Consider the following 27,046-nt stretch of genomic DNA (forward strand, 5'->3'; position numbering starts at 1 on the left):
ACTCTTGTTTTGTTTCGTTTATACGGAAACGTGCGTATCACTCCCGGCGATTGCCGTGTCCTGGGCTTGCCTTGATCAAGATGGCTGCTGCGGTCGTTGTTTGGGATGAAGAATGAGCCGACCCTCGGTTGATGTCCGATACAACCCTGCAAAAATACTCGGATACAAATCGACGCACCTGCCTACCAGAACCACCATAAAGACCACCTGAATCCAAACGACATAATTCTTCTGATAAAGGTAAGTTGTCGCCTCTAACGGGAAACCGAGCATCCTTGAAACGTTTGATTGACAGTTGGTCCAAAGTGAAAACCGCTTGACGGAATTGAACATGTCATTTGATGGCAAGATATTGTATTATCTTCCTTTTTTTGTTTCCTGCTACGTTCAATCACAATGTCACTCCTTTTCAATGTCACGGAGTGCTCGATGCTTATTACAGCGACGTTGAAAAAAGGAAAATTCAATTTGATTTTGATTTACAAATACATTATTGGTCGAATATTGGTCACATCGTCATAATATATATATATTTTTAAGATTATTAATAGCAATGTCATTGTTATTTTTGTGTGTGTCTCACTAAACGTTTGCGTGATGGCTGGAAGCCAGCGTTGCCATGGTATCAGCACGTCATTCATGATTTTAAATCGCACTCGGGATGTTTATCGGATTGCATCAAAATATGAATAATTTTCACGTTGATTTCATTTTCTTAACCCGTTTCCATATTTACGAATCGATTGAAAAAGGTTGCCGCATCGACAGGTGCATAACGACGTCATAGCAAAAGGCGCCCCCTACAGGCCACTTTGTGCGTGTGTGAGCCTGCAGCGGTTGCAGTAACGAACGGCTTGTTTTTGTGAGGGTGCGCTTGTTTTTCCAGCCGTGCAGTATTCGTGAGAAACCGCCAAGATGGACACCACCACTTCCATCAAGATGACCACGCTGGCCATTCAGAAGCTTTTCGGCCACGTGGAGGAAGAAAACCTGACGGCGCTGCGTGATCATCTCGACCGCTTTAAGGAAGTGGACGGACGCAGCGACGTACGTGTTTTCTCGCTGAGCGGGCCATGATTAACGTTTTGGAATCACCCATTGTTGAATTGAGTGTGCGTTTGATATGTAAACGATCTGTTTTGTTGTGGTCAGAATGGGCAAACGCCATTGATGCTGGCGGCCGAGCAGGGGAGCTTGGAAATTGTACAGGAGCTCATCCGGCGAGGAGCCAACGTCAACTTGGACGACGTGGTGAGCAAACACGGCCTTCAACCAAGATATTTTCTGTCTGCGTCGCTTGTATTGCAACGACCGTAACGTGTGGTCAAGGACTGCTGGTCAGCATTGATCTCAGCTTCCAAGGAAGGTCACGTGGAGGTGGTGAAGGAGCTCCTGGAGAACAGCGCCTACATCGAGCATCGCGACGTGGTGAGCTTCCCCGTCATATGGTGTCACATGATCCTGCACTTAAACAACCGACACCATTTTTTTGTTTCCTAACTGACATCAGGAAAAACGTTTGATAGCATCTAAAATAGCCAAAACATGCAGGTTGATATTTTTTAGGGAAATGCAAAACACCAATAAAGATGACTTCAAGTGTCCCAAAACTGCCACAAAATGAACTGGGCAGATTCAGAAAGTCCCGCCCCCTTGTTCGTGATGTCACGTCAGGATACTCCTTCACAAACTGCCTTGCTCCAGAATCAAAACAATGGCTTCAGATTTGGACAAGATGCTTTCTTCTTACTCATCCAGTTATGAATATGATTCAAATAGTTCTGAAGAGGAAAGCATCAATGTTTGACATCGATTAAAGAAGTTCTCCCGTATCAATTCGAGTCGTCAGGACTCCAATGTAGCGTCCCAGGAAATGCACAAGATGGCGCCCGAGCTCCATTGGAAATGGGCTGATTTGTCTCCTGGGAAATTGTGTCAACTAGTAGCAAATAGTAGTCTTGGTGCAACATACAACAATTCACCATCGCGTTATTTATGTGTTTTCCTTCTAATTTTGCCATCAACACGAAGTTTTCAGACCAAACAAAGTACCCAAAATGCATTGTGTGTCACTTTCTTTGTCAGTGACGATACCTACTGTGACGTCACAGTACGTATCGTCACCAACTCAAAAACAAGACTTCCTGAATATTCAGCGCGAGTCTTAAAACGTAAAATATAGCTATATGTGTTAGAATCTTTGTAAAATACAATCATTAGAAGTCATTTGAAGTGATTTTTACAAATTATGGACACGTCGGTTGTCCTTTAAGGCTTATTTAGTGGAAAATTATGATTTATAGGGACCTGGGAACGGATTATTCTCATTTTAATTGTTTTTTATGGGAAATAAATGTTTGGCAGATGAACTTTTGGCCTTACACACACTTTCTGGGAATCAATTAAGTTTTTTTAGCTGAGCTATCATGATTGAGGTGTCGGTAAATGTGCCTGTTTGTGTGGCAGGGAGGATGGACGGCGCTCATGTGGGCCTCATATAAAGGTCGCGTGGAGGTCACCAAGGAGCTACTGCAGCACGGCGCTAACCCCAACACCACTGGACAGGTAGCGCTAACGCACACTGGGGTGAATAAATAATGACGGGGTGAGATCAAGAGCTGCCGTTTGCTCGCCCCCCCCCCCAGCAGTACAGTGTGTACCCCATCATCTGGGCATCCGGGCGAGGTCACACCGACGTGGTTAAACTCTTGCTGGAGGGCGGAGCCAAAGTCAACTGTTCGGATAAGGTGACCTTTGACACACTTTCATACGCGGGTGTCACAATGTCGGTTCAACACTTTCATTGTGAAAATGACCTCTGACCCCTTTTGTATTGTTAGTACGGGACGACGTCTCTGATCTGGGCGGCGAGGAAAGGTCATTTCCAGTGCGTCACGCACTTGCTGGAGAACGGCGCCGACGTGGACCAAGATGGAGCGGTAAGCGTCGCGCTCACCCGGCGTTGCGTTCAAGCCCCCCCCCCCAGATTGACACGACACGCCTGCCGGCAGAACTCCATGACGGCGCTGATCGTGGCGGTGAAGGGCGGCTTCACCGACGTGGTTAAGGAGCTGCTGAAGCGCAACCCCAACGTCAACATGACCGACAAAGACGGGAACACGGCGCTGATGATTGCCGCCAAGGAAGGATACACGGAAATCGTGCAGGATCTTCTCGACGCCGGCACCTATGTTAATATTCCTGATCGGGTGAGGCCACCCCCAACCCTTATCACATCATGATCCAACACCCCCTCCCCTTTCCCTTTGAAATAAATGCAAATCACATTTAATAATAATAATAATAATAATAATAATAATCCATTTCATTTCTAAGAGCCTTCCAAAACTCTCACAGAATACGTTTTTTTCTCTGTGGGCGAGCAGCGGCAACCACACGTGCCAGCGTTCACTCAACCCGGAATAACTCAAATAGATAGAAAGTTAGCTAGCTAGCTAGCTAATGGAGAACTAATAGATAGCTATCTAGCTAGTTAGATAGCTAATAACCAGCTAGCTAACAGCTATCCAGCTAGATACCGAGCTATCTAGATAGCTAATAGATAGCCAGCTAGATAGAAAATAGACATCAAATAGCTAGTTAGGTAGCCAGCTAAATAGCTAGATAGCCAGATAATAATAATAATAATAATAATAATAATACATTAAAGTGTGTGTATGTTTGTATGACTAGTCTTGTGAGGACATTTTTGGAGTTATCCGGACCTCACAAAACCATTGAAACAGGAACATGTGTGTGTCTAGAGCGGCGATACAGTGCTGATCGGAGCGGTGAGGGGGGGCCACGTCGAGATCGTCAGAGCTCTGCTGCACAAGTACGCTGATATCGATATTCGGGGGCAGGTGAGTGTCCTTTAACGGCAACAACAAAGATGGCGGCGATGACGATGACGATAACGGCCACGATGCATTCAGGAGAGTAAGACGGCACTGTACTGGGCGGTGGAGAAAGGCAACGCCTCGATGGTGCGTGACATCCTGCAGTGCAACCCCGACACGGAGACGTGCACCAAAGTGAGAAATGGCCGCGCCGCACGTCGTCAGGGGGTAGTCACGGTAACGCCTCCACTTCCTGTTTCAGGATGGCGAGACGCCTCTGATCAAAGCCACCAAGATGAGGAGCATCGAGGTCGTCGAGCTACTGCTCGATAAAGGGGCCAAAGTGTCCGCCGTCGACAAGGTGGGACAAAACGTGAACGCTGGCGCGTGTGGTTGCCGCTGCTCACCCACAGAAAAACTGATCCTGTGACTGTAAAGTGACCTTGAGAGTTTTGAAAGGCGCTTAGAACTGACATGTATTATTATTATTATTAAAACGTATGCGTGGGCGTCCATCTTTGTTTTGGTCATTGCGACCTTTTGGTTTGTTTTTTTTTTTCCCCCCCAGCGAGGAGACACGTCGCTACACATCGCCATCCGGGGGCGCAGCCGCCGCCTGGCCGAGTTGCTCCTGCGGAACCCCAAAGATGGCCGCCTTCTCTACCGCCCCAACAAGGCGGGCGAGACGCCCTACAACATCGACTGCAGCCACCAGAAGAGCATCCTCACGCAGATCTTCGGCGCCCGTACGTGCCGGACGAGCGCGGCGACCCGAATTCCGCCGCTCACCGGCCGCCGCTCCCTCCCGCAGGTCACCTGTCGCCCACCGAGTCGGACGGCGACATGCTAGGCTACGACCTGTACAGCTCGGCGCTGGCCGACATCCTGAGCGAGCCCACCATGCAGCCCCCCATCTGCGTGGGGCTCTACGCGCAGTGGGGCAGCGGAAAGTCCTTCCTGCTCAAGAAGCTCGAAGGTGAACACCCGCCTAATATTTGGCGCACACGATGGCCGAATAACCACACGTATGTCGGCACGCGTTGCGCTCAGATGAGATGAAGACGTTCGCGGGGCAGCAGGTGGAACCCCTGTTGGGCCCATCGTGGCTGGCGGCCGTCCTGTCGCTCCTCCTGTGCGGCGCCGTGGCGCTCGGGCTGGGCTTCACGTTGGACCCCAAGCTGGCCGTGGCCGTCTCGCTTAGCCTGCTGGCGCTGCTCTACATCTTCTTCGGTGAGTCCAAATGGACGGCAGAATGAACGGCAAAGTGGATGCCAAAATGGCGACAAATCGCCCGCTAAAATAGAGGTCAAAATGGCTGCCAAAATGGACGTCAAAACATATTTCAAAATGGTCGCCAAAATGGATGCAAAAATGGATGCGAAAATGGCCACTGAAATGGCAGCCAAAATAGCCGCCAAAATGGCCGCTAAAACAGTTGTCAAAATGGCCGTCAAAATAGATTTCAAAATGGTCGCCAAAATGGATGCAAAAATGGCCACTAAAATGTCTGCCAAAATGGCCGCCAAAATGGCCACCAAAATGATCACCGAAATGGCCGCCCAAAATGGATGCCAAAATGGCCCAAAAAATGGCCGCCAAAATAGATGCCAAAGAGGCCGCTGAAAAGGATTTCAAAATGGCCACCAAAATGGCCGGAAAAATGGATGCTGAAATGCTTGCCAAAATGACCACTAAAATGGCCGCCAAAATGGATGCCAAAATGGCCACTGAAATGGCCGCCAAAATGGCTACCGTGGCACTATATTGACCTCCCGACGCAGCGGTGGTGTACTTCGGGGGCCGCCGCGAGGGCGACAACTGGAACTGGGCGTGGCTCCTCAGCAACCGTCTGGCCCGCCACATGGGATACTTGGAGCTCCTCCTCAAGCTCATGTTCGTCAACCCGCCGGAGCTCCCGGAGCAAAGCGTCCGAGCGCTGCCTGTCAGGTAACGAGGGAGGGGCGAGGGACCTCCTCGCCAGCGCCATCAATGATGTCATCGTGAGGTCACGCTACGCACGCCGCAGGTTTCTGTTCACCGATTACAATCGGCTGTCAAGCGTCGGCGGCGAGACGTCCATGGCCGAAATGATCGCCACGCTGTCGGACGCGTGCGAGAGGGAGTTTGGATTCCTCGCCACTCGCCTCTTCAGGGTCTTCAAGACAGACGACACGCAAGGTACGCGGGCGCTCACGCCCGACCGGACGCTCACGCCCGACCGGTCGCCCTTCGTTACGGGCGTCACCACCGAGATGTTGCGCTTGCAGGAAAGAGCAAGTGGAAGAAAACGTGTTGCGTCCCGTCCTTCGTGCTCTTCGCGCTGGCGATGGGCTGCCTGGTGAGCGGCGCGGCGCTGATCGGCATCTTCCGGGTGGGCGGCGACAACCAGACGGTCAACGGCGTGCTGATGGCGTTGGGCGGCGCGGTGGGCGTGGCCGTCCTGCTCAACTGCCGCACGTGGTGGCGGCTTTCCGACTCGGTGCTCAACTCGCAGAGGAAGCGTCTCCACCGCGCCGCCAACAAGATGCAAAAACTCAAGAGCGAAGGCTTCATGAAGGTCGGAGGTTTTTGCGACTGGTCGCCGCCATTCCAACTTTGATGCCGCGGTGGTTTGATTTAGGTTCTGAAGAACGAAGTGGAGCTGATGGCCAAAATGGCCAAGACCATCGACTCCTTCACTCAGCACCAGACCCGATTGGCGGTGGTCATCGACAGCCTGGACTCGTGCGAGCAGGACAAAGTTCTGCAGATGCTCGACACGGTTGGACTTTTGGAGGCCTCACTGCCGCCGCCAGATGACGACGATCACCATCTCACCAAAGGTTCTCGGTCCTTCCTCAGGTCCGAGTGCTGTTCTCCAAAGGTCCCTTCATCTCCATCTTTGCCAGCGACCCTCACATCATCATCAAGGCCATCAACCAGAACCTCAACAGCGTCCTGCGGGACTTTGTCAACGGGCACGACTACATGAGGAACATCGTCCACCTTCCCGTCTTCCTCAACAGCAGAGGTCTATCCTGCGCCAGGAAGATGGGCGGAGGCGGCGCTAACGTGCCCGCCAACGGGGAGGCCGCCAACGCCGAGGGTGGAGGGTGGCACGAGGAGCTGGACAGGAAGTTGTCGCAGCAAAGCTCGGGAGAGTCCATCAAGTTTGGCGGCAAGGCCACCCTCAGCCGCCGGGTAAGGTCACGTCGGCTGACCTCCATCGACCTTGGTGACGCCGAGCGTGATGGTGTGTGCAGGACACGTACCGGCGGCGCCAAGTCCAGCGCTCGGTGACTCGTCAGATGTCCTTTGACCTGACCAAGCTGATGGTGGCCGAAGACTGGTTCACCGACATCAGCCCCCAGAGCATGAGAAGACTCCTCAACATTGTCTCCATCACTGGTCAGTCGCCGAGGTTCTCCCCGCCGGCGTCCGTTGGCCTCACGCGTCGTCCCTTTTGCAGGTCGTCTGCTGCGAGCCAATCAGATCGCGTTCAACTGGGACCGCCTGGCCTCGTGGATCAACCTGACCGAGCGATGGCCCTACAGGACCTCCTGGCTCATCCTCTTCCTGGAGGAGAGCGACGGAGTCCCAGACCAGGCCACCCTGAAGAACATTTACGAGAGGTGAGCGCTCGTCGGCGAGAACCCCTCACCGACCCTAAGTTGATCTTTATCCGGCTCAGGGTGCTGAGGAACATCCCCACCACCAAAGACGTGGAACCACTGCTGGAGATCGACGGAGACGTTCGAGCCTTTGAAGTGTTTCTGTCCTCGCGGACGCCCGTCCTGACTTCCAGGGACATTCGCACCTTCCTGCCGTGCACCATCAACCTAGACCCCAAACTGCGTGAAATCATCGCCGGTACCACCTACCTACCTTCATCCGAGACGGCTTCTCCGTCTTGAACCTGCTCACTCATTCTTGGTTCCTCCTCGCCCTGGTCCAGATGTCCGTGCGGCCCGCGAGCAGATGAACCTGGGCGCCGTGGGCTACCCGACCCTGCAGGAGGTCCAACCCAGGCCCATCTCAATGTACAGTCAGGTGTCTTCGGCGTGCTCGCCGTCGGCCTCCTTCAGCGGCCCCTTCAACCCTGCGACGGGGACCATGGCGCCGCCTCAGAGCAGCTTCTACAGCGGCATGGCCGGACCCCAGCACCCCTTCTACAACAGGGTCAGTCTCGGATCTCCAATGGGCTTCGTAGGAACGATCCAAGTCCATCCCATAACCCCTCCTAGACCTCACTCCGTGCAAAACACCAGGCGCCCGTTTCCCATCCATCCTGTGTCACGTTCATGTTGGATTTGCGTTATGTTGATTTTCAGCCATATTTCCCTCACCACCACCATCTCCACCATCTTCACCATCCGCCACGCCCCCTGCTGGCGGCCGCCTACCCATCACACTTCCTTCCCCGCCTGTTCTATAAGAGCACGGCCCACCGCCAGACCCCCACCGGTGTAAGTACCGCCAGGATCTTACCTGCCTCTGAACAACCCCGATTCCACGCTGAGGAGCACGATGACGTCTTAAATCCCATTTGAGCCCAACGCAAAAACGGGCGTCGCTCCTCAGGCGGAAATGGTCTCATTTGTGTCTCAGGGCTCCGCCTCTGCGGCTTCGGGGACACCGCCCACCCTCCTGAGCGCCATGACGACGGACGCCGTTTGCGAGCACGTCAAACAGATCCACGGCGTCGACCAGGGAATGTTGACCGCCTACATCGCAACCATCCGGAAGGTGAGGGCCACGCGTCACCTCGCTATGACCTTCTCTGCTGATTAGATTAGATTAGATTAGATTAGGGTAGCCTTTATTAGTCTGGCAGTGGAGAAATTGACATTTCACTGCAGCAAAGTTGTATACTGTTGTATGAAGCAGTTCCAGATGAAAGGGGAGAGGATCAAATCATCCTTTTCACCAGTGGATCAGGCACATCATGGTGAAACGCGCACGTCTGCTACAAGCTAAATGTTGAAAGCAAACACGAAGCCGTAGCATCCATTAACTAAAAGACATTGTCTCACATCTCTTGGCTGTATGTAAATCCGCTTCAATTCCGAGCCGCGACCGTTCCACAGATTTTTTTTTTTCCCGCGGTTTCAGGCCAACGCCAACGGACGAGTCCTGTCGCAGTGCAACCTGGACGAACTGAAGAAAGAGATGAACATGAACTTCGGAGACTGGCAGCTATTCCGAGCTAGCGTGAGCGCCACTTTGTTTTTGGCAGATATGTTGTTGTTGTCGCACCGACCTCACTTCCTGTCCCCGCAGGTGCTGGAACTGCGACAGGTGGAGAGCCAACTTCTGTACGAGGAAGCCGTCAGCGAGCAAAGCGGCCCCCCGGTCGGCCGTCCCGAGGCGGGCCGGCGGGCCGCGGCGCCGCCTGGGCGCGGCCACGCCCCCAACGACGTGTCCCCCATGTACAGCTTCACTCTGAGCTTTGACGACCTTAGCGGGATCGGCTTGGACGAGCAGCAGGCCGCCAGACACGCCGGCCCGCAATGGATGGTAACTCAAATAGATAGCTAGCTAGATAGATAGATAGCCGTAGAGCTAATAGCTAGTCAGTTAGATAGCTATCCAGCGAGCCAGACAGCTAATAGATAGCTAGCTAGACAGCCATCCAATCGCTAAGCTATAAAACAGATAGCTAATAGATAATAAATAGCAAATAGCGAGCTTGCCAAGTTAGCCGCTTTGCGCCCGTTTGTTGCAGGGCCCGCCGCAGCGCAGCGGCAGCGTCGCTAGCCTCAACTCGCAGGAATGCAGCAACGACATTGCCAAACTGACCGATAAGCAGCAGGCGGAGTACCGTTGCGCTTACCAGGAGTACATCGCGCAGATGGCCCAGTTGGCAGAAGCCGCCCCCCATCAACCGGGACTCTCGCTAACGGCGACTCCGGATCAAACCGCCAAGGAAATCCTGGAGCAAGATGGACGCAAGGGGGGGGCGGCGACAACGCCGATCGAGGCGAAACGCTGGATCCAATCACCGAAGAAGACGAGAAGGGAGCATCCAAGACCCCGCCGGTTCGCAAGACCTCGTCGGAGCGCGGTGGCCTTTTCCCCGCCTCTAAGGCGGGCGGCGACGGCCTGCGCTACCAGAAGCTAACCAGCGACGACGACGAGTCCGAAGAGTCCGACGCCCTGTTGCTGAAAGAGGGCAAGGCGGGGGCGGCGGAGCCCAAAACGGGGCTCTGCTCCCTGGCCCTGAAGGGGAAGGACTACTTATCGGACAAGAAGGACTCGTCCGACTCGGGCGTGCGCTCCAACGAGAGCTCGCCCAACCACTCGTTGCAGGACGAGGAGGCCGACCTGTCGCAGGGCGAGCGCGCCGACTTGATCCAGCTGAACGAAGAAGCCGCCCGCAAGCGAGGCGGAGACGCCTCCGCCGGACTTCCCGAGAACCGCATGTCCATCTGTAGTCCCGAGGAGCCCTGGCCCGCCTCGAGGACCTGGAACCTGAACCGTACGCCCGCCAGCGTCACCCTCAATAACAACACCAACGCCCGGATGGGTGAGGAGACGCCCCGCGCCGCCCCCCCGGGCGACAGCATCATCCCACCCGCCTCCACCCGGCCCGGCCCAGACAACGAAAACGTGCGAGTGGTCCACCTGAAGAGGAGTCTGAAGCCGGGAGACCCTCCCGAAGTCTGCATCTCCACGGCCGACGCCGTCGCTTTTGGGGAGGAGCGCGAAAGCATCCTGTGACCCCACCACGGCGATTTAGTGAAGGGTTTTGCTGTTTTACGAAAATAGCTTCTTTTACTCCCCTTTCAAACCATCGATTTTCTTTCGCTAAGATTTTAACCTCTGCTCTCGCCCCCATCTTGAGAGCAGGGACCAAGCATAGCAGAGTCAGACACAGTCAGGATATATATATCGGGCCGAAACTACCAGCAAAAAATTTAGTACGGTGACGAAGCCCCTTGGATAAGAAGCGAAATGTCCGACACCTTCAAAGAAGTACAGATAATGGCTGAAGAAACCTTTTCACCGATGGACCAGTCCTGTACGACTGAGAGTTTACACAGACGTATTAGCTGACCCTCAATTCTTCATGGTGACTTTCCACTTTCCCAATTGAATCTTGGCAAGCCCCTCCCCCTCCCTCGTGATTGGCGTTTTGTGTCTGTAGATGTCGTCCAACTTGTGCTGACTATTTTCTTGCTAGTACAGTGATACCTCGGCTTACCAACGCTTTATTTTACTAATCTTTCGCTTGATGAATACTGTATTAAATTTGCGAGAATATAACCTTGGCATGTGCGAAAAGGATATTTGGGGGAAAGAAAAAAAAAACTGCAGAACTTGAAACCATTTTGTTGTCAACACATCAATGTTGTGTTCCTTTCACACTGGCCCCGCCCCCTTATTTGTGACTTGATGTCGTCAATAAGTAAAAAAAAAAACTCCTTTTGACGTTTACATGTTTAAGATGACAACTTGCGTCTTCGGTGCATGTGATGACGTAGAAAAAAAACAAGGTGCATGCAAATAAGGTTGTATTGAAAGAATAAAAATCGCAAATTGCAACCCATTTATTGTCACGTGTTTTCTTTCATATTTCAGAAAAGCACAAATCCAACTTGGTCACAGCATTTTAAAATCAAACTAACAAGTGTATGAAAAGTCCATCAACGTCGTGTTTGGTCACATGATCAAAACGAAAACTTTCAGCATTTTAAAATTAAACTAACAAGTGTATAAAAAGTCCATCAAGATAGTGTTTTTTACAAATACTACTAGTGTGAGTGAAAAGGAATGAAAAAAATGGTGCAAACTTTGGTTTTTGACCAAAAATGTCCGTTTTTATGCATCGATGTGCTTCCAAAGATTGGATTTGCCTTTATTAGTCTCACACTGCCCAAACTGAGCGCACCTGAATGCACCGCTCGACTCGCTTCCGTTTCCTTATACGTCACTTCCGTGTTGTGATCCGGCGCTTGTATTGTTCAATTGCGATTAAAAAAAGGATAATGGGAAATGTTTCGGTTTTTGAACAGCTTTCTGGAAGGAATTATGGTCGAAAATCGAGGTTTGACTACTAGTGTGAGTGAAAAGAGGTACAAACCTTGTTTTTTGACCCAAAAGTTCGTGTTTTTAAGCATCGGTGTGTAACTACATTGGTACTCGTCCAAACTGAGTGTACCTGAACGCACCACTAGACCCACCTCCGTCACTTCGTTGTGAGCAGGCGTATTTGTACCGTTCAATCGCTATCAAAAAAATGATTATAATGGGAAATGTTTTGTTTTTTGAATAGATTATGGTCGAAAACCGAAGTTTGACTATTAGTGTGAGTAAAAAGGGGGAAAAGTAGCACAGCGCACTCCCCCCCACACACTTTCCGTTCAGAAAGTGAACAGATGGTCCGAGAAGTCTCCAGTGATCATCCGGCTGAGTTCGGGCGTGCAGTGATCCGGGAACTCAAAGTGTGAGCCGCGTCCCCGCTCGGTTCCGCTCAGGTCCTTGTCCAAATCCTTGTCCACCAGAGAGAGGCTCAGGTTTGCCGGTTCCGAGGGGGCGGGGCTGAGAGCGAACATGTTCCGGTCCGGGTCGTCCCCGCCGCAGCACGAAGAACTGGATTGGGACGAGGACGAAGACTCCGGGGAGAAGGTGAGCCGAGCGGTAGTATTTTCAACCGGTTCGGCGGGAGTTTCGTCATCATCCGAGTCGCTGAAGTCCCATTTGAGCACGAAGCGGCTTTGTCGGTTCGGGTTCGGTTGCTTTCCGGCGGCCTTCCTCTTCTTCTTGGGCCGGTATTTGTAGCCCGGATGGTCGGCCATGTGCTGGAGGCGGAGCCGCTCGGCCTCGCGGATGAACGGAACCTTCTCGGACTTGTCCAAAGACTTCCATCGCTTTCCGAGCCGCTTGGAGATCTCGGCGTTGTGCACTTCGGGCGACTGCTGCATGATCTTCCTGCGCTCCATTTTGGACCAAACCATGAAGGCGTTCATGGGCCGCTTGATGTGCGTCGCCGCCGCCTTGCCGCGGTGCCCCTGCGGAACCATGGTGGCCGTCCGCCGTACGTCACCTTCGAATTGTTCACTTTTAATACAACAACCCGCCGTTCCGGTTCCGTTTTTGGATGCGCGAAGAGCTTTGTGGGTCGCAGGAGCCTCGCGCGAACCAGCCGGCGTCTTCCGAACCCACCGGTAGCGAGGGTGAGCGTCAGCCAATCGGAGGCCGGCTTTCTGGTCGGCCGCCCGCCTTTCACCCGTCTCGACCAATCGGAGCTCAGAATTTTGTCTGTTTTCGTTTTCGCGCCTTTTGTCGGGTTGTCAGCCAATCAAAGCTCAGACAGTTTGTCGCTCTTCGTCTTTCAGCACCCAAATAAAAAAGAAGTCATTAAAATCGAATTTACGCCACAAATATTGTTTGTTTCTTTTTTATTTTTTTGACCTCAAGATGGCGCCGCGAGAGTGGCTGCCTTTCCAGCACATCGTGTATTTTGTTTTTCTACTTCTTTCATTCGTTTCATTACTTTACTGCTGTGAAATGTAAATGTCTCAATTGCGAGACTAATAAAGTTCAATCCAATCCAAATGTTTGCTCTTCATTTCTGACACTTTCTCCTGAATTATCTTAAATCTGAGTATTTTCCGCCATTACTATTTTTACTATCTGGTGAACTTTCAAGGTAATAAAATGGCCTCCGAATCGATGATCGCATTATATATTGGTTAATTGTGCACCATTTTTCAAATGTGCAAAATGTGGACGTTGTGAAAGGACAGACGGCTTGTGTCTCCCCCTGAAGAGCTTCCATTGTTGTTTGGGTTGTGGGACGCAAATGAGGCGTCTCGACGCCCCTTGTCTTGCTCAGCGGGGGGTTTTGGGAGGCGGGGCCGCCGCCATGACCGTTGCACATCTGCTGCATTTGTTATTTTTTTTAAACGATCAATAAGGAAGCGACGATTGATTGAGTTACGTTTCGTTTGAGTCAAGGGTCAAGTTTTCACAAGTTTGTCTGTAATCCGGATCAGTAAAAAACTGATCCTGTGACTGTAAAGTGACATTGAGAGTTTTGAAAGGCGCTTAAAAATTAACTATTATTATTATTATTATTATTATTATTATTATTAACAACCATGGATTGGGAAAGTCATGCTATGACGCGGTCGTTCCACGAGACGGCGCTGATACGCCGTTCGGCTGCTTTCCAACCGCCGAGCAAGCCAAGAGCAGAAGTAGAAACAAAAGCAGAAGCCGAAATAGAAACAAGTTAGTTCAAAGTGTGACGGATTGAGGCGTCACTTGGTAGGAAAACAAAATCCACGGCAAGAAAAAAGTTTTCGTAACTCTTTTTATTTTATTTTAGTGTGAGCGAAGAAGCAGGTGTGGCGTTTCCGGTCTGGCCACACCTGAGCCTGCGTGACGTCAAGGGCGTTGCGGCACTTCCGGGTTGAGATTGTGGACCGCAGCCATGCCGGACTTATTGAGCGTCACCGAGTTTATCGGTGAATGTAACGACGACTACAAGGCGCCTACCACGTCCACCTTCTCCACGCGCATGACGCACTGCAGGAACAGCGTCAACGCTCTCGAAGAGGTCGGTCACGCGCGTGGATTTGTGTGCGTGCGCGCGCGCAGGGGTCTATTTGAGTGTGTGTGTGTCACCTGGCGTATACAACTTTGTTGGTACCTGGCTTTGTGTACGTTTGTTTTTGGGCGAGTTTGGTGTTCAGGATGCCCCTTTTCCCGTCGCACAGCCCTTGAGCAAGGCACAACTGCATCACCGTCATTTGATATATGCGTGTTTGATTGGATGATCCTATCTGAATATGTGCACGTGACATTCCAAAGTGATCGTGATGTGTCGTTCGCTAACGAAACTGTTTGAAGAGAGCCGGTTTCGAAAAGGGAGCCGGAAATGGGAGCCAACAAATGGGCAAATGTTATTACATTATACTGTAATTATTATTCAATGATTATATTTTTTTCCTAGTTGGTATGATAGCATTATTAATATGAAAAGCAAATTATTGACAGCTGATTATCAGACCAGAGTAATCACAGGGAAAGCTAAAGTTAGTGAATATTCTGTGCACATATAAATAAAAATATTTGATGTATTGTGTTTTTTACATGAGTAATTCGTTTTCACATAATTGTACATATTTTTTGGTAGTTAGTTAATTTAAGCAACAAAAAAAAAACTGACAAGCCATTTGGGAGCCAAAAGAGCCGGATCTTTTTAGTGAGCCGATGCAAAAGAACAGGCTCTCTGAAAAGAGCCGTAATTCCCATCACTACAAAGTGATTTTCTAACGGTGACAGGAAGTGAAAAGTGTAGTACAAGGTGTTACACCATAACAGGAAGTACTACTTCAATCAACAAAAGGGAGAACAGGAAGTACTACTTCTCCCATTTGTTGATTGAAGGAAGGATGCGCCTTCTGTTTCGGCTCTTGTTTGAATCATATTTGTATTATTATTTTTTTGCGTGTGTCTTTATTGTTTTAGGTTCTGGATGTGGAGCGCTCGGTTCTTTCCAAGCTGAAGAAGGCGGTGAAGTCCGTCTACACGTCGGGATTGGGTGAGGAGCTAAAAAAAAAATGTCCTCATATTGTCATGAAGCAAAAAATCAGGGTTTGTGCACACTTCTCACACATAAACTCACTCCCACACGCTGAGTTGCTTGCAGACGTGTGGCCTCGTGTACAACATTCCCGCCATTCCTGCTCATGTCCCAGCATGCCCCAAGTGAGCGCAGGAAACGAATCTTCGCACTGGACTCGATGCAATCAATCATGGCAGCAGCTAAGGATGGTTAGAAGCTAAGAATCGGCCATTTTTACCCATTATTTTGGTCAATTATTTCGATTGGGCCCAATAATTCTCACAATGACTGTTTAAAAACATTGGTGTCCAAGTCAAGGCCCGGGGGCCAAATCTGGCCCACCACCTCATTTTATTCGGCCCGCGAAAGCTAATCAAATTTGTAAAATTCCATGATGCTTGCTAAAGTCCGAACCAACATTTGAAATTATCCCATGTAAACTACAATAACAGTCATTATTTTTTACTTACTTACTTTAAAAACGAGTTATTCGTGCCAGGGTTTTTGTCATTTTCACTCCAATCGCAGGACCCACAGAATATGGTGTTTTAGGACTACATAAACATTTAATTCAGCTTAAGCACCCTTAGACTCTCCGCTTTCATCAGAAAGAAGCAGTTAATTCCTAAGTTATATATGCGACTGTAGTTATCTGAGGGTGAAATTGGGGCGGATGCTCAAAATACAATGCAATACATACATAATGATTTATATAGCGGTATAACAACAACTGAAGCTGTACCAAAGCGCTAACATGGACAAAAGGGAAATGCTACCCCCTCGTGGAAGGGAAAAAACATTGCCAGAGGTCTGACTAGCGCTTTATCGGCTCCCAAGCAAGAAAAACCAAAACCCGAACAAATTCGGGAATAGCGTTCTACGTCATATTTTCAAATCTAGCTAGCAAACGAGTTAATTTGTTGTGCAAAAAAATGACTTTGACACCTTCGGTTTCGAACGTGCGGCTCGGTGCGGTCGCCTTGCAGTCCACGTGGAGCACGAGGACCAGTACGTATCGGCCATGGAGAAACTGGGCGACAACTGCATGAGCGAGGAGGACACCGCCGTGGGCGCCGCTTTCCTCAAGTTCGCCGTTTTCAGCAAGGAGCTGACGGCGCTCTTCAAAAACCTGGTATGGAGCCACGTCCCACGTCAGGGTTATGCTCCCAACCTCACCGCTGATCTCACTTCAGGTCCAGAACATGAACAACATCATCTCCTTCCCGCTGGAGAGTCTTCTCAAGGGCGACCTGCGCGGCGTTAAAGGGGTGCGTCATCACGCTGCTTGTGGAAAGTTTTGGAAAGTTTTTGAAAGTTTTGGAAAGTTTGTTAGGGTTAGGGTGAGGGTTCACGGTTAGGGTTGGGATACGTTTTAGAGTGATGGTTAGGGTTTAGGAATGGGGGTTAGGAGTTCGGGTTAAGGTTGATGTTAAGGTTAATGCTAAGGTTTGGAAAGTTATGGAATGTTTTGGGAAGTTTTTGAAAGTTTTTGAAACATTTGGAAAGTTTGTTAGGATCGGCGTTAGGGTTCAGGGTCAGGGTGTCGCCAAACACGGGATGGATGTGTCAAGTTGCGTGTCGTCAATCCCTCAGGACCTGAAGAAGCCTTTCGACAAGGCCTGGAAGGAGTACGAGAACAAACTGTGAGGAGTAGCGTTAGCGTCGGGGGCTACGCCCGCCTTAAGCTTTTGTGTTGACGGTGTCGTTTGGCGGCGACAGCTCCAAGTTGGAGAAGGAGAAGCGCGAGCACGCTAAACAACACGGGATGATTCGCACCGAGTTCAGCGGCGGCGAAATTGCCGAGGAGATGGAGAAGGAACGGCGCCTCTTCCAGTTGAACATGTGCGAGGTGGGTCAAATTTCGCGCTCCTCCTGAGGACCGACAGGAAGTGACATCGGGTGTCTTTGTTTGCAGTACCTCCTCAAGGTCAATGACATCAAGGTCAAGAAGGGCGTCGACCTCCTGCAAAACCTCATCAAGTATTTCCACGCACAGTGCAAGTAAGAGCGGAGGGTGGCTAACTTATTCTTTAATTCATTTTGGCGGACCGAATAAAATGATGTGGCGGGCCGGATTTGGCCCCCGAGCCTTGGATTTGACACTGCTGACGTAAGGGATCAGCCAGCTAGATGAATAGAAACAGAGCTAGGTAGCTCGATCGCTAGATAGCTAGCTTGATTGCTAGCTAGCTCAATCTCTAGCTTACTCGATCGCTGGCTACCTCAATTGCTAGCTTGCTAGATCGCTAGCTAGCTCAATCTTTAGCTTGCGCGATCACTAGATAGCTCAATCGCTAACTTAGTTGATCGCTAGCTACTTCAATCGCTTGCTTGGTCGATCGCTATCTAGCTCAATCGTTAGCTTGCTCGATTGTGAGCTAGCTCAATCGCTAGCTAGCTCGATCACTAGCTAGCTCAATCGCTAGCTCTCTCGATAGATGAACATGGAATTTCACAAGTTTGATTTGCTTTGACAGAGTAGAAAGAGTGCAGCTTGCTTGCTAGATAGCTAGCTCGATCGCTAGCCTGCTCAATCGCTAGCTTACTCGATCGCTAGCTACCTCACTCGCTAGCTTGCTCAATCGCATGTTGCACTCAAATGCACGTTCACTCAGCTTCTTCCAGGACGGACTGCAGGCGGTCGAGAGCCTCAAACCCTCGGTGGAAAAAATGGCGTCGGAGCTGACGGCGGTGAGAACTGCATTTAGTCTGAATATTTCTTGGTTTATTTAGCTAGCTAGCTATCTGCTATCTATTTGCTATCTAGTTGACTGGCTGGCTATTTAGCTAGCTGTCGATGAACTATAATAATAATAATAATAATAATAATAATAACAATACATTTCATTTAGAAGCACCTTTCAAAACGCTCAAGGTCACTTTACAGTCACAGGATAAGTTTTTCTGTGGGTGAGCAGCGGCAGCCAAACGTGCCAGCCTTCACTCAACCCGGAAGGAAATAGAAAGCTAGCTAGCCAGCTAACAGATAGCCAACAGATAGCCCGCCAGATAGTTAACCCCCTAGATAGCCATATAGCTAATAGCTAGCTAGTTAGCTAATACACTGATTGTCACTATTAAATACACAGATTGAAAGCTAGCTATCTAGCTATCAGACAGCTAATAGATAGCCAACAGCCAGCCAGCCTCTTGAGAACTATATAATTAAAAGATAGCTAGCTACATGGCTAGTTAGCTAATACACTGAATGTGTATCAATACATAGCTATGTAGCTGGCTATCTATAATAATAATAATAATTATAATAATAATAATAATTACATTTTAAGCGCCTTTCAAAGCTCTCAAGGACACTTTACATCTATCCGCTATCTATTAGCTAGCTAGATAGCTTTCTATCTATTTGAGTTACTTCCGGGTTGAGTGAACGCTGGCGCGTGTGGCTGCCGCTGCTCACCCACAAAAAAATTATCCTGTGACTGTAATTTGACCTTGAGACTTCTTCTTCTTCTTATTATTATTATTATTATTATTATTATTTATTTTTTATTATTTTTTTTGCGCAGATCAAACAGACGCAGGACGGCGAGAGAAAACAGCTGACTCAGCTCCGAGACGTCCTGAAGGCGTCGTTGCAGTCGGAGAGCAAAGAGGTTCCGATTGTCGGCCATTGCGGGGCCTGTGGGCGGGCCCTAACCGCGGACTGATTGACAGGACGTTCCGGCCAAGCAGAAGCAAGGATACAGCCTGCACCAGCTGCAAGGCAACAAGGCCCACGGGACGGAACGCTCCGGAGTTTTGTCCAAAAGGAGCGAAGGGTGAGTCGGCGCCACCGCCACGGCGCCACCGCCGCTCGTCCTCATCGTTGCCATGGTTATTTGGCGCAGGCTCAGGAAGGTTTGGCAGAAGAGGAAGTGCTCGGTGAAAAATGGCTTCCTGACCATCTGCCATGCGACGGTAAGCCCCGCCCACTAGCCACCACCCACCTCAACATTTTTGTTTTAATTCTTTTTTTTTGGGGGGGGGGGGGGGGGACTCTTTTATTTTTTTGTGTTTTTTTTTTTTTTTTTTTTTTTTTTTTTTTTTTTTTTGAAGTTTTTACATCAAGAATCAAACGGCCAATCAGGACAAAGCAAGCGGAAGAGCAAGAAAATGAGGAAGAGGAGGAGGAAGAGCTTAAGGAAAAGACTGACAGAGCGAAGGGTGTTCATTTCAACTGTCTAGCTGGCTATCTAGTAGCTATCTGTTAGCTAGCTAGCTAGCGTTCTATCTATTTGAGTTACTTCCGGGTTGAGTGAACGCTTGGCTGCCGCTGCTCACCCGCAGAAAAACCGATCCTGTGACTGTAAAGTGACCTTGAGAGTTTTGAAAGGCGCTTTTAAATGAAAAGTATTATGATTATTATTATTATTATTATTATTATAATAAATGTCAGCCGCAGTGACATCATCGATGGGGGCGGGGTTTAAAAATGCTAACTATGATTTTGTTCCTGTATGTGTTTTTCAGACCAATCGACCACCCGCCAAACTCAACCTGCTGACCTGCCAGGTGAAGAAAAATGCGGACGACAAGAGGAACTTTGACCTTTTTTCACGTAAGGCACACCCCAACACCACGAGCGAGACCACCACGTTCCAAAGTCGGCACCAATATCTCACAAATGCACCACAAGCTTTGACGTGAACACGGCATTAAAAAGGGGCCCAGAACGGGACGCTTGAGGGTGCCTTGTGATGATAAAAATGTCAGAGAAAGCCTACTAGAACAGCCGGAACGGTGTTGATTCATTCTACCCAAAATGGGCGTGTCCACTTTTGCTTGTCCCCGCAGACGACCGGACGTATCACTTCCAGGCAGAAGACGAGGCCGAGTGCCAGATGTGAGTCGCGGAGGGTCGTGGGGGCGTGTTCTGACCTCCGCGACCTTTGCGGTGATTGACGCGTGACACCCTCGGCCGCAGATGGGTGTCGGTCCTCCAGAACAGCAAAGAAGAAGCGCTGAGCAAAGCCTTCAAAGGAGACCAGGATGAAGGCGACAACATCGTGCAGGAACTGAGCAAGTCCATCGTCGCCGACGTCAAGAAAATGGACGGCAACCGCATCTGCTGCGACTGCGGAGCTCCAGGTGACCTGATGGCTAATGCTAATGCTAATGCTAACCCGGCCAACTCGGTTGGAAGATCATTTGAGACCTGTCATGTCGACGCAGGTCCTTCGTGGTTGTCCACCAATCTGGGAGTTCTGATCTGCATCGAGTGCTCGGGGATCCACAGGGAGATCGGGGTCCACTTCTCCAGGATCCAAAGTCTGGACCTGGACGTGCTGGGAACATCTGAGCTGCTGGTGAGTCCGCTCGCTCGGCCGTTGATGGGAAATGGCCACGCTAAACTTAGCATCCTGCTCTCTCAGCTAGCCAAGAACGTCGGAAACGCCGCCTTCAATGAAATCATGGAGGCGGAGCTTTCTGCCTCGGGCGTGGCCAAGCCGGAACCCACCAGTGACATGTGAGCGGAAAAAAAAACACATCAAGTGTCAATCATTTCATGATATCATCACAAAAACGACGGATTTGTGCACAGGGAGGTGCGGAAGAACTTCATCACGTCCAAGTACGTGGAGAAGGCGCTGGTCCGCCGCCGGTGCGCCGACGGCGAAGACCGCCTCCGCGCGCTCTACCAGGCGGCCCGCAACCGCGACATCCTGGAACTCATCCAGGTCTACGGCGAGGGCGTCGACCTGACCGAGGCCTTCCCGCAGCCTCATCAGCACGTACGACCTTCATCGTTTGCTCCGTGGTGATGATAAAGATGATTATGATGGTGATGAAGATGGTGAGGATGATGTTGAGGATGATGGTGATGGTGATGATAGCGGTGATGATGAAGATGATGAAAATGGTGATGATGATGGTGACGATGAAGATGTGATTCTGATGATGGTGGTGGTGGAGAGGATGAAGATGGTGATATTGGTGAAGATGATGATGAAGATGATGAGTATGGTGATGATAGTGTGATGATGAAGATGTGATGGTGACGAAGATCTGATGGTGATGAAGATGATGAAAATGGTGATGATGATGATGGTAACGATGAAGATGTGATGGTGATGATGATGAAGATGATGATGATGGTGATGATGATGAAAAAGATGGTGATGATATTGGTGATGATGAAGATGGTTGGTGATGATGATGATAGCGGTGATGAGGAAGATGGTGATGATGATGAAGAGGATGGTGGCGATGATAGTGGTGATGATGAAGATGGTGATGATTAAAATGATGATGGTGATGATAAAGATGATTATGATGGTGATACAATACATATTGATTTATATCGCGCTTTAACAACAGCTGAAGCTGGAACAAAGCGCTTAACATGGACCGCTATCATGTACAGTAAAAATAAAGCAGTCACAAAGATAGTAGAAAGCAAGTGATGCTTTGTTACAGCTTTAGCTATTGTTGAAACGCTCCATAAATCAATATGTATCATATTGTATTGTATGATGATGATGATGGTGGTGGTGATGATGTAATCATGCGCCTTCAGGAGCCGGGCGAAACGGTCCTCCATCTTGCTGTGCGTATGGTGGACAGGAACTCTCTGCATATCGTGGACTTCCTGGCGCAGAACAGGTAAGGTCTTCAAAGTCCACGGCGAGTCTTCAATGGTCTCTCAATAACGTTGGCTTGCAGCCGCAACCTGGACAAGCAGACGGACAGAGGAAGTACGGCCTTGCACTACTGCTGCTTGACGGACAACAGCGAGTGCCTGAAACTTCTGCTACGCGGCAAAGCGTCCGTTGCCATCGGTGAGGCGAGCGACGGCGTCGTACGGCCTGTTCCTTGCGACCAATCGTTTTGTGGAGTCGCTAAGGAGTCATTGTAACAATGGCGTCTTGGGAAAAGTTGACTTTGCCATCGGTTGGTTGTGGACGTTAGCCCGTTAGCCTGTTAGCCGTCATCCCTGTTTGTGCGCAGCCAACGAGTCTGGAGAAACACCGCTGGACATAGCAAGACGACTCGGGCACGCTCAATGTGAAGACCTGGTGAGAAGACAATTGGCTTGCTTTGCCTCATTTGTTGACAGATAAGATAAGGTAAGCTAAGATAAGATGAGACGAGATCTGGTACGGCAAGATAAATTCAGGTAAGACAAGATAAGATAAGACAAGATATGGTAAGATAAGCTGAGAAGAGTTGAGATATGGTAAGGAAAGATAAGATAAGGTAAGATAAGGGAAGGCCAGGTAAGATAAGGTAACACAAGATAAGATGAGAAATAGTAAGATAAGGTAAGGTATGGTAAGGCAAGATAAGGTAACACAAGATAAGATGAGATATAGTAAGGTAAGATAAGGTAAGACAAGATAAGGTAAGGTAACACAAGAGAAGATATTGTAAGGTAAGATAAGGTAAGATAGGATGAGATATAGAAATGTATGGTAAGGCAAGATAAGGTGAGACAAGATAAGGTAAGGTTTTACAAAATGAGATATGGTAAGGTAAGATAAGTTAAGATAAGGTAAGATAAGATAAGATAAGGTAACAAACAATGAATCCAAATTGACAGCAGCCAATTTCTTTGCGAAACCTGAATTGCCTCAGTGATCAATAAATATCGGCCCGATTCCTTCTGCGGAAGCTAAGCTAAGATAAGCTAAGGGCATGTTCATTCAAAAAGGGGCCGGGCCCCTAAAAAGCAGGCCCAAAGTCACCCACGAGGCTAACCTTGAACCATGCTTGCGTTGCCGTGTCAGCTGACTCAGGCCCAATCGGGAAAGTTCAACGTTCACGTGCACGTGGAGTACGAGTGGCGTCTCCATAACGACGACCTGGACGAGAGCGAAGACGAGTTGGACGAGAAGGTGAGCGTCGTCCACACGGGACGGCCCAGCGACGGTTAGCGTTGACGTCGATGTTCCCGATAGCCCAACCCGTCCCGGCGCGACGAGCGGGATCGTCCCCTCAGCTGCTTCGCGGGCGCCGGCGTTCCGGCGCCGCCCGGGCGACACCGCGCTCAGATTCCTAGCGTGATGATCAGCAACGAGACGTACGGCGCCGTGCTGGAGCGCCACCTGCCGCCCGGGCCCCACCCCCCGTTGCCGCCCAGGGCCCCCGCCAGAACGGTCGGCATGGAAACCGTCGGACGGCAGAGGTCCATGTCGGATCCCGCGGCGCTAAATCCCAGTCCCGAGAGAGACACCTCCATGTACGGTGAGTGCCACTTTTGGGCCAATCATCAGGCAGCTCGTAATCCCGCCCCCCCCCCCCCCTTTTAGTTTTGCCAGCGGCCCCTCCCCCTCCACCCTCTCCTCCACCTCCCCCAGCCACCCACGGAGGCTGGAGCACACCCCTTCCTTCCTCGGGCCCGCCTCCCACGAAGACCTCCCCGCCTCCTCACCAAAAGGCGCCGCCCCCGCCCCCGCCCATTGACAAACCACCGGGACCCAAATCACCCGGCAGGTAATAATAATAATTACAGTCTCAGGATAAGTTTTTTTTCTGTGGGTGAGCAGCGGCAGCCACACGCGCCAAACGTTCACTCAACCCGAAATAACTCAAATAGATAGAAAGCGAGCCAGCTAGCTAATAGCTATCTAGCTAGTGAGCTTCATAGATAGCTATTAGCCAGTCAGCTAGATCGCTATCCAGCGAGCCAGACAGCTAATAGATAATAATAATAATAATGATGATAATGATAATACATTTCATTTATAAGTGCCTTTCAAAACTCTCAAGGTCACTTTACAGTCCCAGGATAAGTTTTTTTTCGTGGGTGAGCAGTGGCAGCTACTCGTTCACTCAACCCGGAATAACTCAAAAAGATAGAAATCTAGCTAATAGCTAGCTGGCTAATATGTTTCCTGACTCAAATCGCTAGCTAGCTATATAGCTAATAGCCAGATAGCTAGCTTCCTTAGTTTTTTTTGTGGGTGAGCAGTGGAAGCCACATGCACCGGTGTTCACTCAACCTGAAAGTAACTCACATAGATAGAAAGCTAGCTATCCAGCTAATAGCTAGCTAGATAGTTATCTAGCTATCTATTAACTATATAGCCATCCAGACAGATAAATAATAAATAGTGAATCGATAGCAAATAGCTGGCAAATAGATAGCTAATAGCTAGCGAATAGCTAGCTAATAGCTAGCAATTAGATAGATAATAGCTAGCGAATAGATAGCTAATACCTATTGGATAGATAGCTAGCAAATAGATAATAGCGAGCGAAGAGATAGCTAATACCTACCGAATACATCGCTAATACCTAGTGGATAGATAGCTATACAGATAGCTATTAGCTATATAGCTAGCTATAGATAAAGTAGCGGACATGACATGTTTCCAACGTTTCAGATCGGGCAAAGCAGCCCCGCTGAGATCATCCCTGCGAAGGACTCCGACCGACAGACGAGGTAACGCCGACGCCGTTTGCCCCCTCGCCCCTTTTGTAGGACTAAACGGGACGTCTTCGTGTAGCTTCTCAGCTCCCGTCCCCACAAGACTCCTCCCCGCCGACCCCCCAACCAAGAACCACCTTCATTGTAAGTCCTCCTGGATGCTCCTGATCCTGATGATTCTTCTTCTTCTTCTTCTTCTTGCCATTGACGTTGTATTTTTTTTGGGTTGTTGTGTCGTTTGCCCTCAGTCATCCAGACCCCAAAGGGTTCGGGCCATCTACAGATGCTGCGCCGACAACCCTGACGAGCTGACGTTCGAGGAGGGTGAGGTGATCGTGGTGGAGGGTGAGGAGGACAGCGAGTGGTGGGTGAGTAAATTGGGCCTCTTTTCAAGGACGGCATACAAACTATTTTTCGGGATACACACGGAGCTGCCACAATGAGTGATGTCCGTTCTCCTGAAAGCAAAATGGCAGATGACTGTTTTTGTCCTCTATTCCCCGCCCCCAGTCGTCGGTTAAAGCCACGTGATTGCTCAAGAACGCAGCAGTGAAGGGAGGTGGGGTTTACAGACAGAGAGAGAGTGAAGCACAGAGAGTGAACGGATTATTCTCATGTTAATGGTTTTCGATGGGAAATTAATTTTTGGGATACACACTTTTCGCCTTACACACTCTGTCTGTGAACCAATTAAGTTCGTAAGCCAAGGTATCACTGTATTTTACGTTTTAAGACTCGCACTGAATATTCAGGAAGTTTTGTTTACATTGGAGTCCAGATGGCTGGAATTGATACGGAAGGACTTCTTTAATTGATGGCAAACATTTATGCTTTCCTCTTCAGAACTATTTGAATCATATTCATAACTGGGTGTAACAAGAAAACATCTGAACTCTCTGAAGCCATTGTTTTGATTCTGGAGCAAGGCAGTTTGTGAAGGAGTATCCTGGTGTGACGTCACGAACAAGGGGGCGGGGCTTTCGGAATCTCGCCAGTTCTGAGCTCATCTTGTGGCAATTTTGGGACAGTTTATGTCATTTTTATTGGTGTTTTGCATTTGACTAAAAATATCAGCCTGCGTGTTTTGGCTATTTTCGATGCTATAAAACGTTTTTCTGATGTCAGTTAAGAAACAAAAAATGGTGTCGGTTGTCCTTTCACTGAGCGAGTCAGGTGGACGTTTGGAGGACTATCTGACGGTCCGCTGTCCTCTGCTTTAGGTGGGCCACGTGGAGGCGGATCCTTCGCGGCGCGGGGTCTTCCCAGTCACCTTCGTCCATTTCATCACGGAGTGACTTCTGGATTTTATTTTTCAAGAGAAATTGCAAGAAATTGTCCCAAGTGATTGGAAATCACAATGCACCAGTCTGCGACCGGTTTTTCAAATCAATGATTGACAGGCGTGTAACCGTGCACACTTTTATAGCAAATGTCTAAATCTGCACATGGACTATTCTATCGTCAACATACATTTCATTTATTTCATTTATTTAAAACTCTCAAGGTCACTTTACAGTCACTGGATAAGTTTTTCTGTGGGTGAGCAGCGGCTGCCTCACGCGCCAGCATTCACTCAACCCCCGAAGAACTCAATTAGATAGAAAGATAGCTAATCGCTAGTTAAGAGATAGTTAATAGATGGCTAGCTAGATAGATAGCGAGATAGATAGATAGCTAGCTAGACAGCCCGCTTGTTAGTTAAAGAGCTAATAGACAGAAAATAGCTAGCTAGCTAGATAGTTAATAGATAGCTAGCTAATAGATGATTAATAGCTAGCTAATAGATAGCTAGATAGATAGTGAGATACTATGACGCTGAAAAGGTTGGATGTGCATTCCTAATGCGAGTGGTTGCCTTTCCAGCAGCTCCTGTATTTTGTTTTTCTACCTCTTTCTTTCTTTTCCTCTTCCGTTCATAACTTTGCTGCTGTGAAACGTACATTTTTCCACTGCGAGACGAATAAAGGGACATCCAATTCTGCGCTAGCGTTAGCCAATTCGCATGAAATACCTGTACACAACGTCTTACATTTTTTTGTTTACTTTTCAAATGAATGTCAACTGGGAGTGGCGATAAAGAACTTTTTGAACTATATTAATTGACTATTTGCATTTTGTCATTTTAGTATTTGGAGACAAGCTCTAAGGCGCTGATACATTAAATGTGTATTTTATTTTATTTTATTTTATTTTATTTTATTTTATTTTCAAAATAAAGAGGTTGGGGGAAATTGCATCGAGAGTAGTAAGCTAGTGCATCCGGCAGGTGGCAGTAAAGCAAAC

The 27,046-nt window shown here is 49.2% G+C and overlaps 3 protein-coding genes across 4 annotated transcripts; 2 read left to right on the forward strand and 1 right to left on the reverse strand.

Annotated features, from left to right (window-relative positions):
• The first annotated feature begins 35 nt into the window (after nucleotides 1–35).
• On the forward strand, nucleotides 36–11,346 carry kidins220b (kinase D-interacting substrate 220b). Its single transcript, XM_089022115.1, is given in 29 exon segments — nucleotides 36–240; nucleotides 887–1,047; nucleotides 1,153–1,251; nucleotides 1,330–1,428; nucleotides 2,467–2,565; nucleotides 2,646–2,747; nucleotides 2,841–2,939; nucleotides 3,012–3,209; nucleotides 3,765–3,863; nucleotides 3,936–4,034; nucleotides 4,102–4,200; nucleotides 4,408–4,585; nucleotides 4,651–4,815; nucleotides 4,890–5,069; nucleotides 5,621–5,786; nucleotides 5,866–6,017; nucleotides 6,107–6,396; nucleotides 6,460–6,600; nucleotides 6,681–7,019; nucleotides 7,082–7,226; nucleotides 7,288–7,450; nucleotides 7,510–7,688; nucleotides 7,774–7,997; nucleotides 8,150–8,284; nucleotides 8,427–8,564; nucleotides 8,931–9,029; nucleotides 9,099–9,335; nucleotides 9,544–9,772; nucleotides 9,775–11,346. Coding segments are annotated over 28 exon segments (5,049 nt in total). The 5' UTR covers nucleotides 36–240; nucleotides 887–915; the 3' UTR covers nucleotides 10,539–11,346.
• A 97-nt stretch (nucleotides 11,347–11,443) lies between these two features.
• On the reverse strand, nucleotides 11,444–13,365 carry LOC148883449 (transcription factor Sox-11-A-like). The gene has a single exon (XM_089022123.1). The coding sequence runs from the start codon at nucleotides 12,839–12,841 to the stop codon at nucleotides 12,182–12,184; it is 660 nt and encodes a 219-aa protein (XP_088878249.1). The 5' UTR covers nucleotides 12,842–13,365; the 3' UTR covers nucleotides 11,444–12,181.
• A 713-nt stretch (nucleotides 13,366–14,078) lies between these two features.
• On the forward strand, nucleotides 14,079–26,856 carry LOC148883450 (arf-GAP with SH3 domain, ANK repeat and PH domain-containing protein 2-like). Of its 2 annotated transcripts, XM_089022117.1 has the most exons (28): nucleotides 14,079–14,382; nucleotides 15,297–15,369; nucleotides 16,380–16,525; nucleotides 16,587–16,661; nucleotides 16,987–17,036; nucleotides 17,113–17,242; nucleotides 17,309–17,394; nucleotides 18,009–18,084; nucleotides 18,921–19,007; nucleotides 19,069–19,172; nucleotides 19,242–19,311; nucleotides 19,450–19,557; nucleotides 19,864–19,951; nucleotides 20,188–20,236; nucleotides 20,318–20,481; nucleotides 20,566–20,699; nucleotides 20,766–20,860; nucleotides 20,936–21,125; nucleotides 21,911–21,996; nucleotides 22,057–22,172; nucleotides 22,342–22,409; nucleotides 23,121–23,228; nucleotides 23,292–23,577; nucleotides 23,643–23,826; nucleotides 24,720–24,778; nucleotides 24,843–24,907; nucleotides 25,012–25,131; nucleotides 25,984–26,856. In XM_089022117.1, exons 1-28 carry the CDS (start codon nucleotides 14,257–14,259, stop codon nucleotides 26,056–26,058), a joined length of 3,018 nt encoding a protein of 1,005 aa, XP_088878243.1. In that variant the 5' UTR covers nucleotides 14,079–14,256; the 3' UTR covers nucleotides 26,059–26,856. The 2 variants fall into 2 exon arrangements, with proteins under 2 accessions (XP_088878243.1, XP_088878242.1); XM_089022116.1 differs by lacking the exon at nucleotides 19,450–19,557 and having other exon boundaries at nucleotides 14,080–14,382.
• The last annotated feature ends 190 nt before the right edge of the window (nucleotides 26,857–27,046 follow it).

Source organism: Hippocampus bargibanti, linkage group LG19, assembly GCF_051943395.1.
Source record: "Hippocampus bargibanti isolate YZ-2025 linkage group LG19, ASM5194339v1, whole genome shotgun sequence".
NCBI classification, from domain to species: domain Eukaryota; kingdom Metazoa; phylum Chordata; class Actinopteri; order Syngnathiformes; family Syngnathidae; genus Hippocampus; species Hippocampus bargibanti.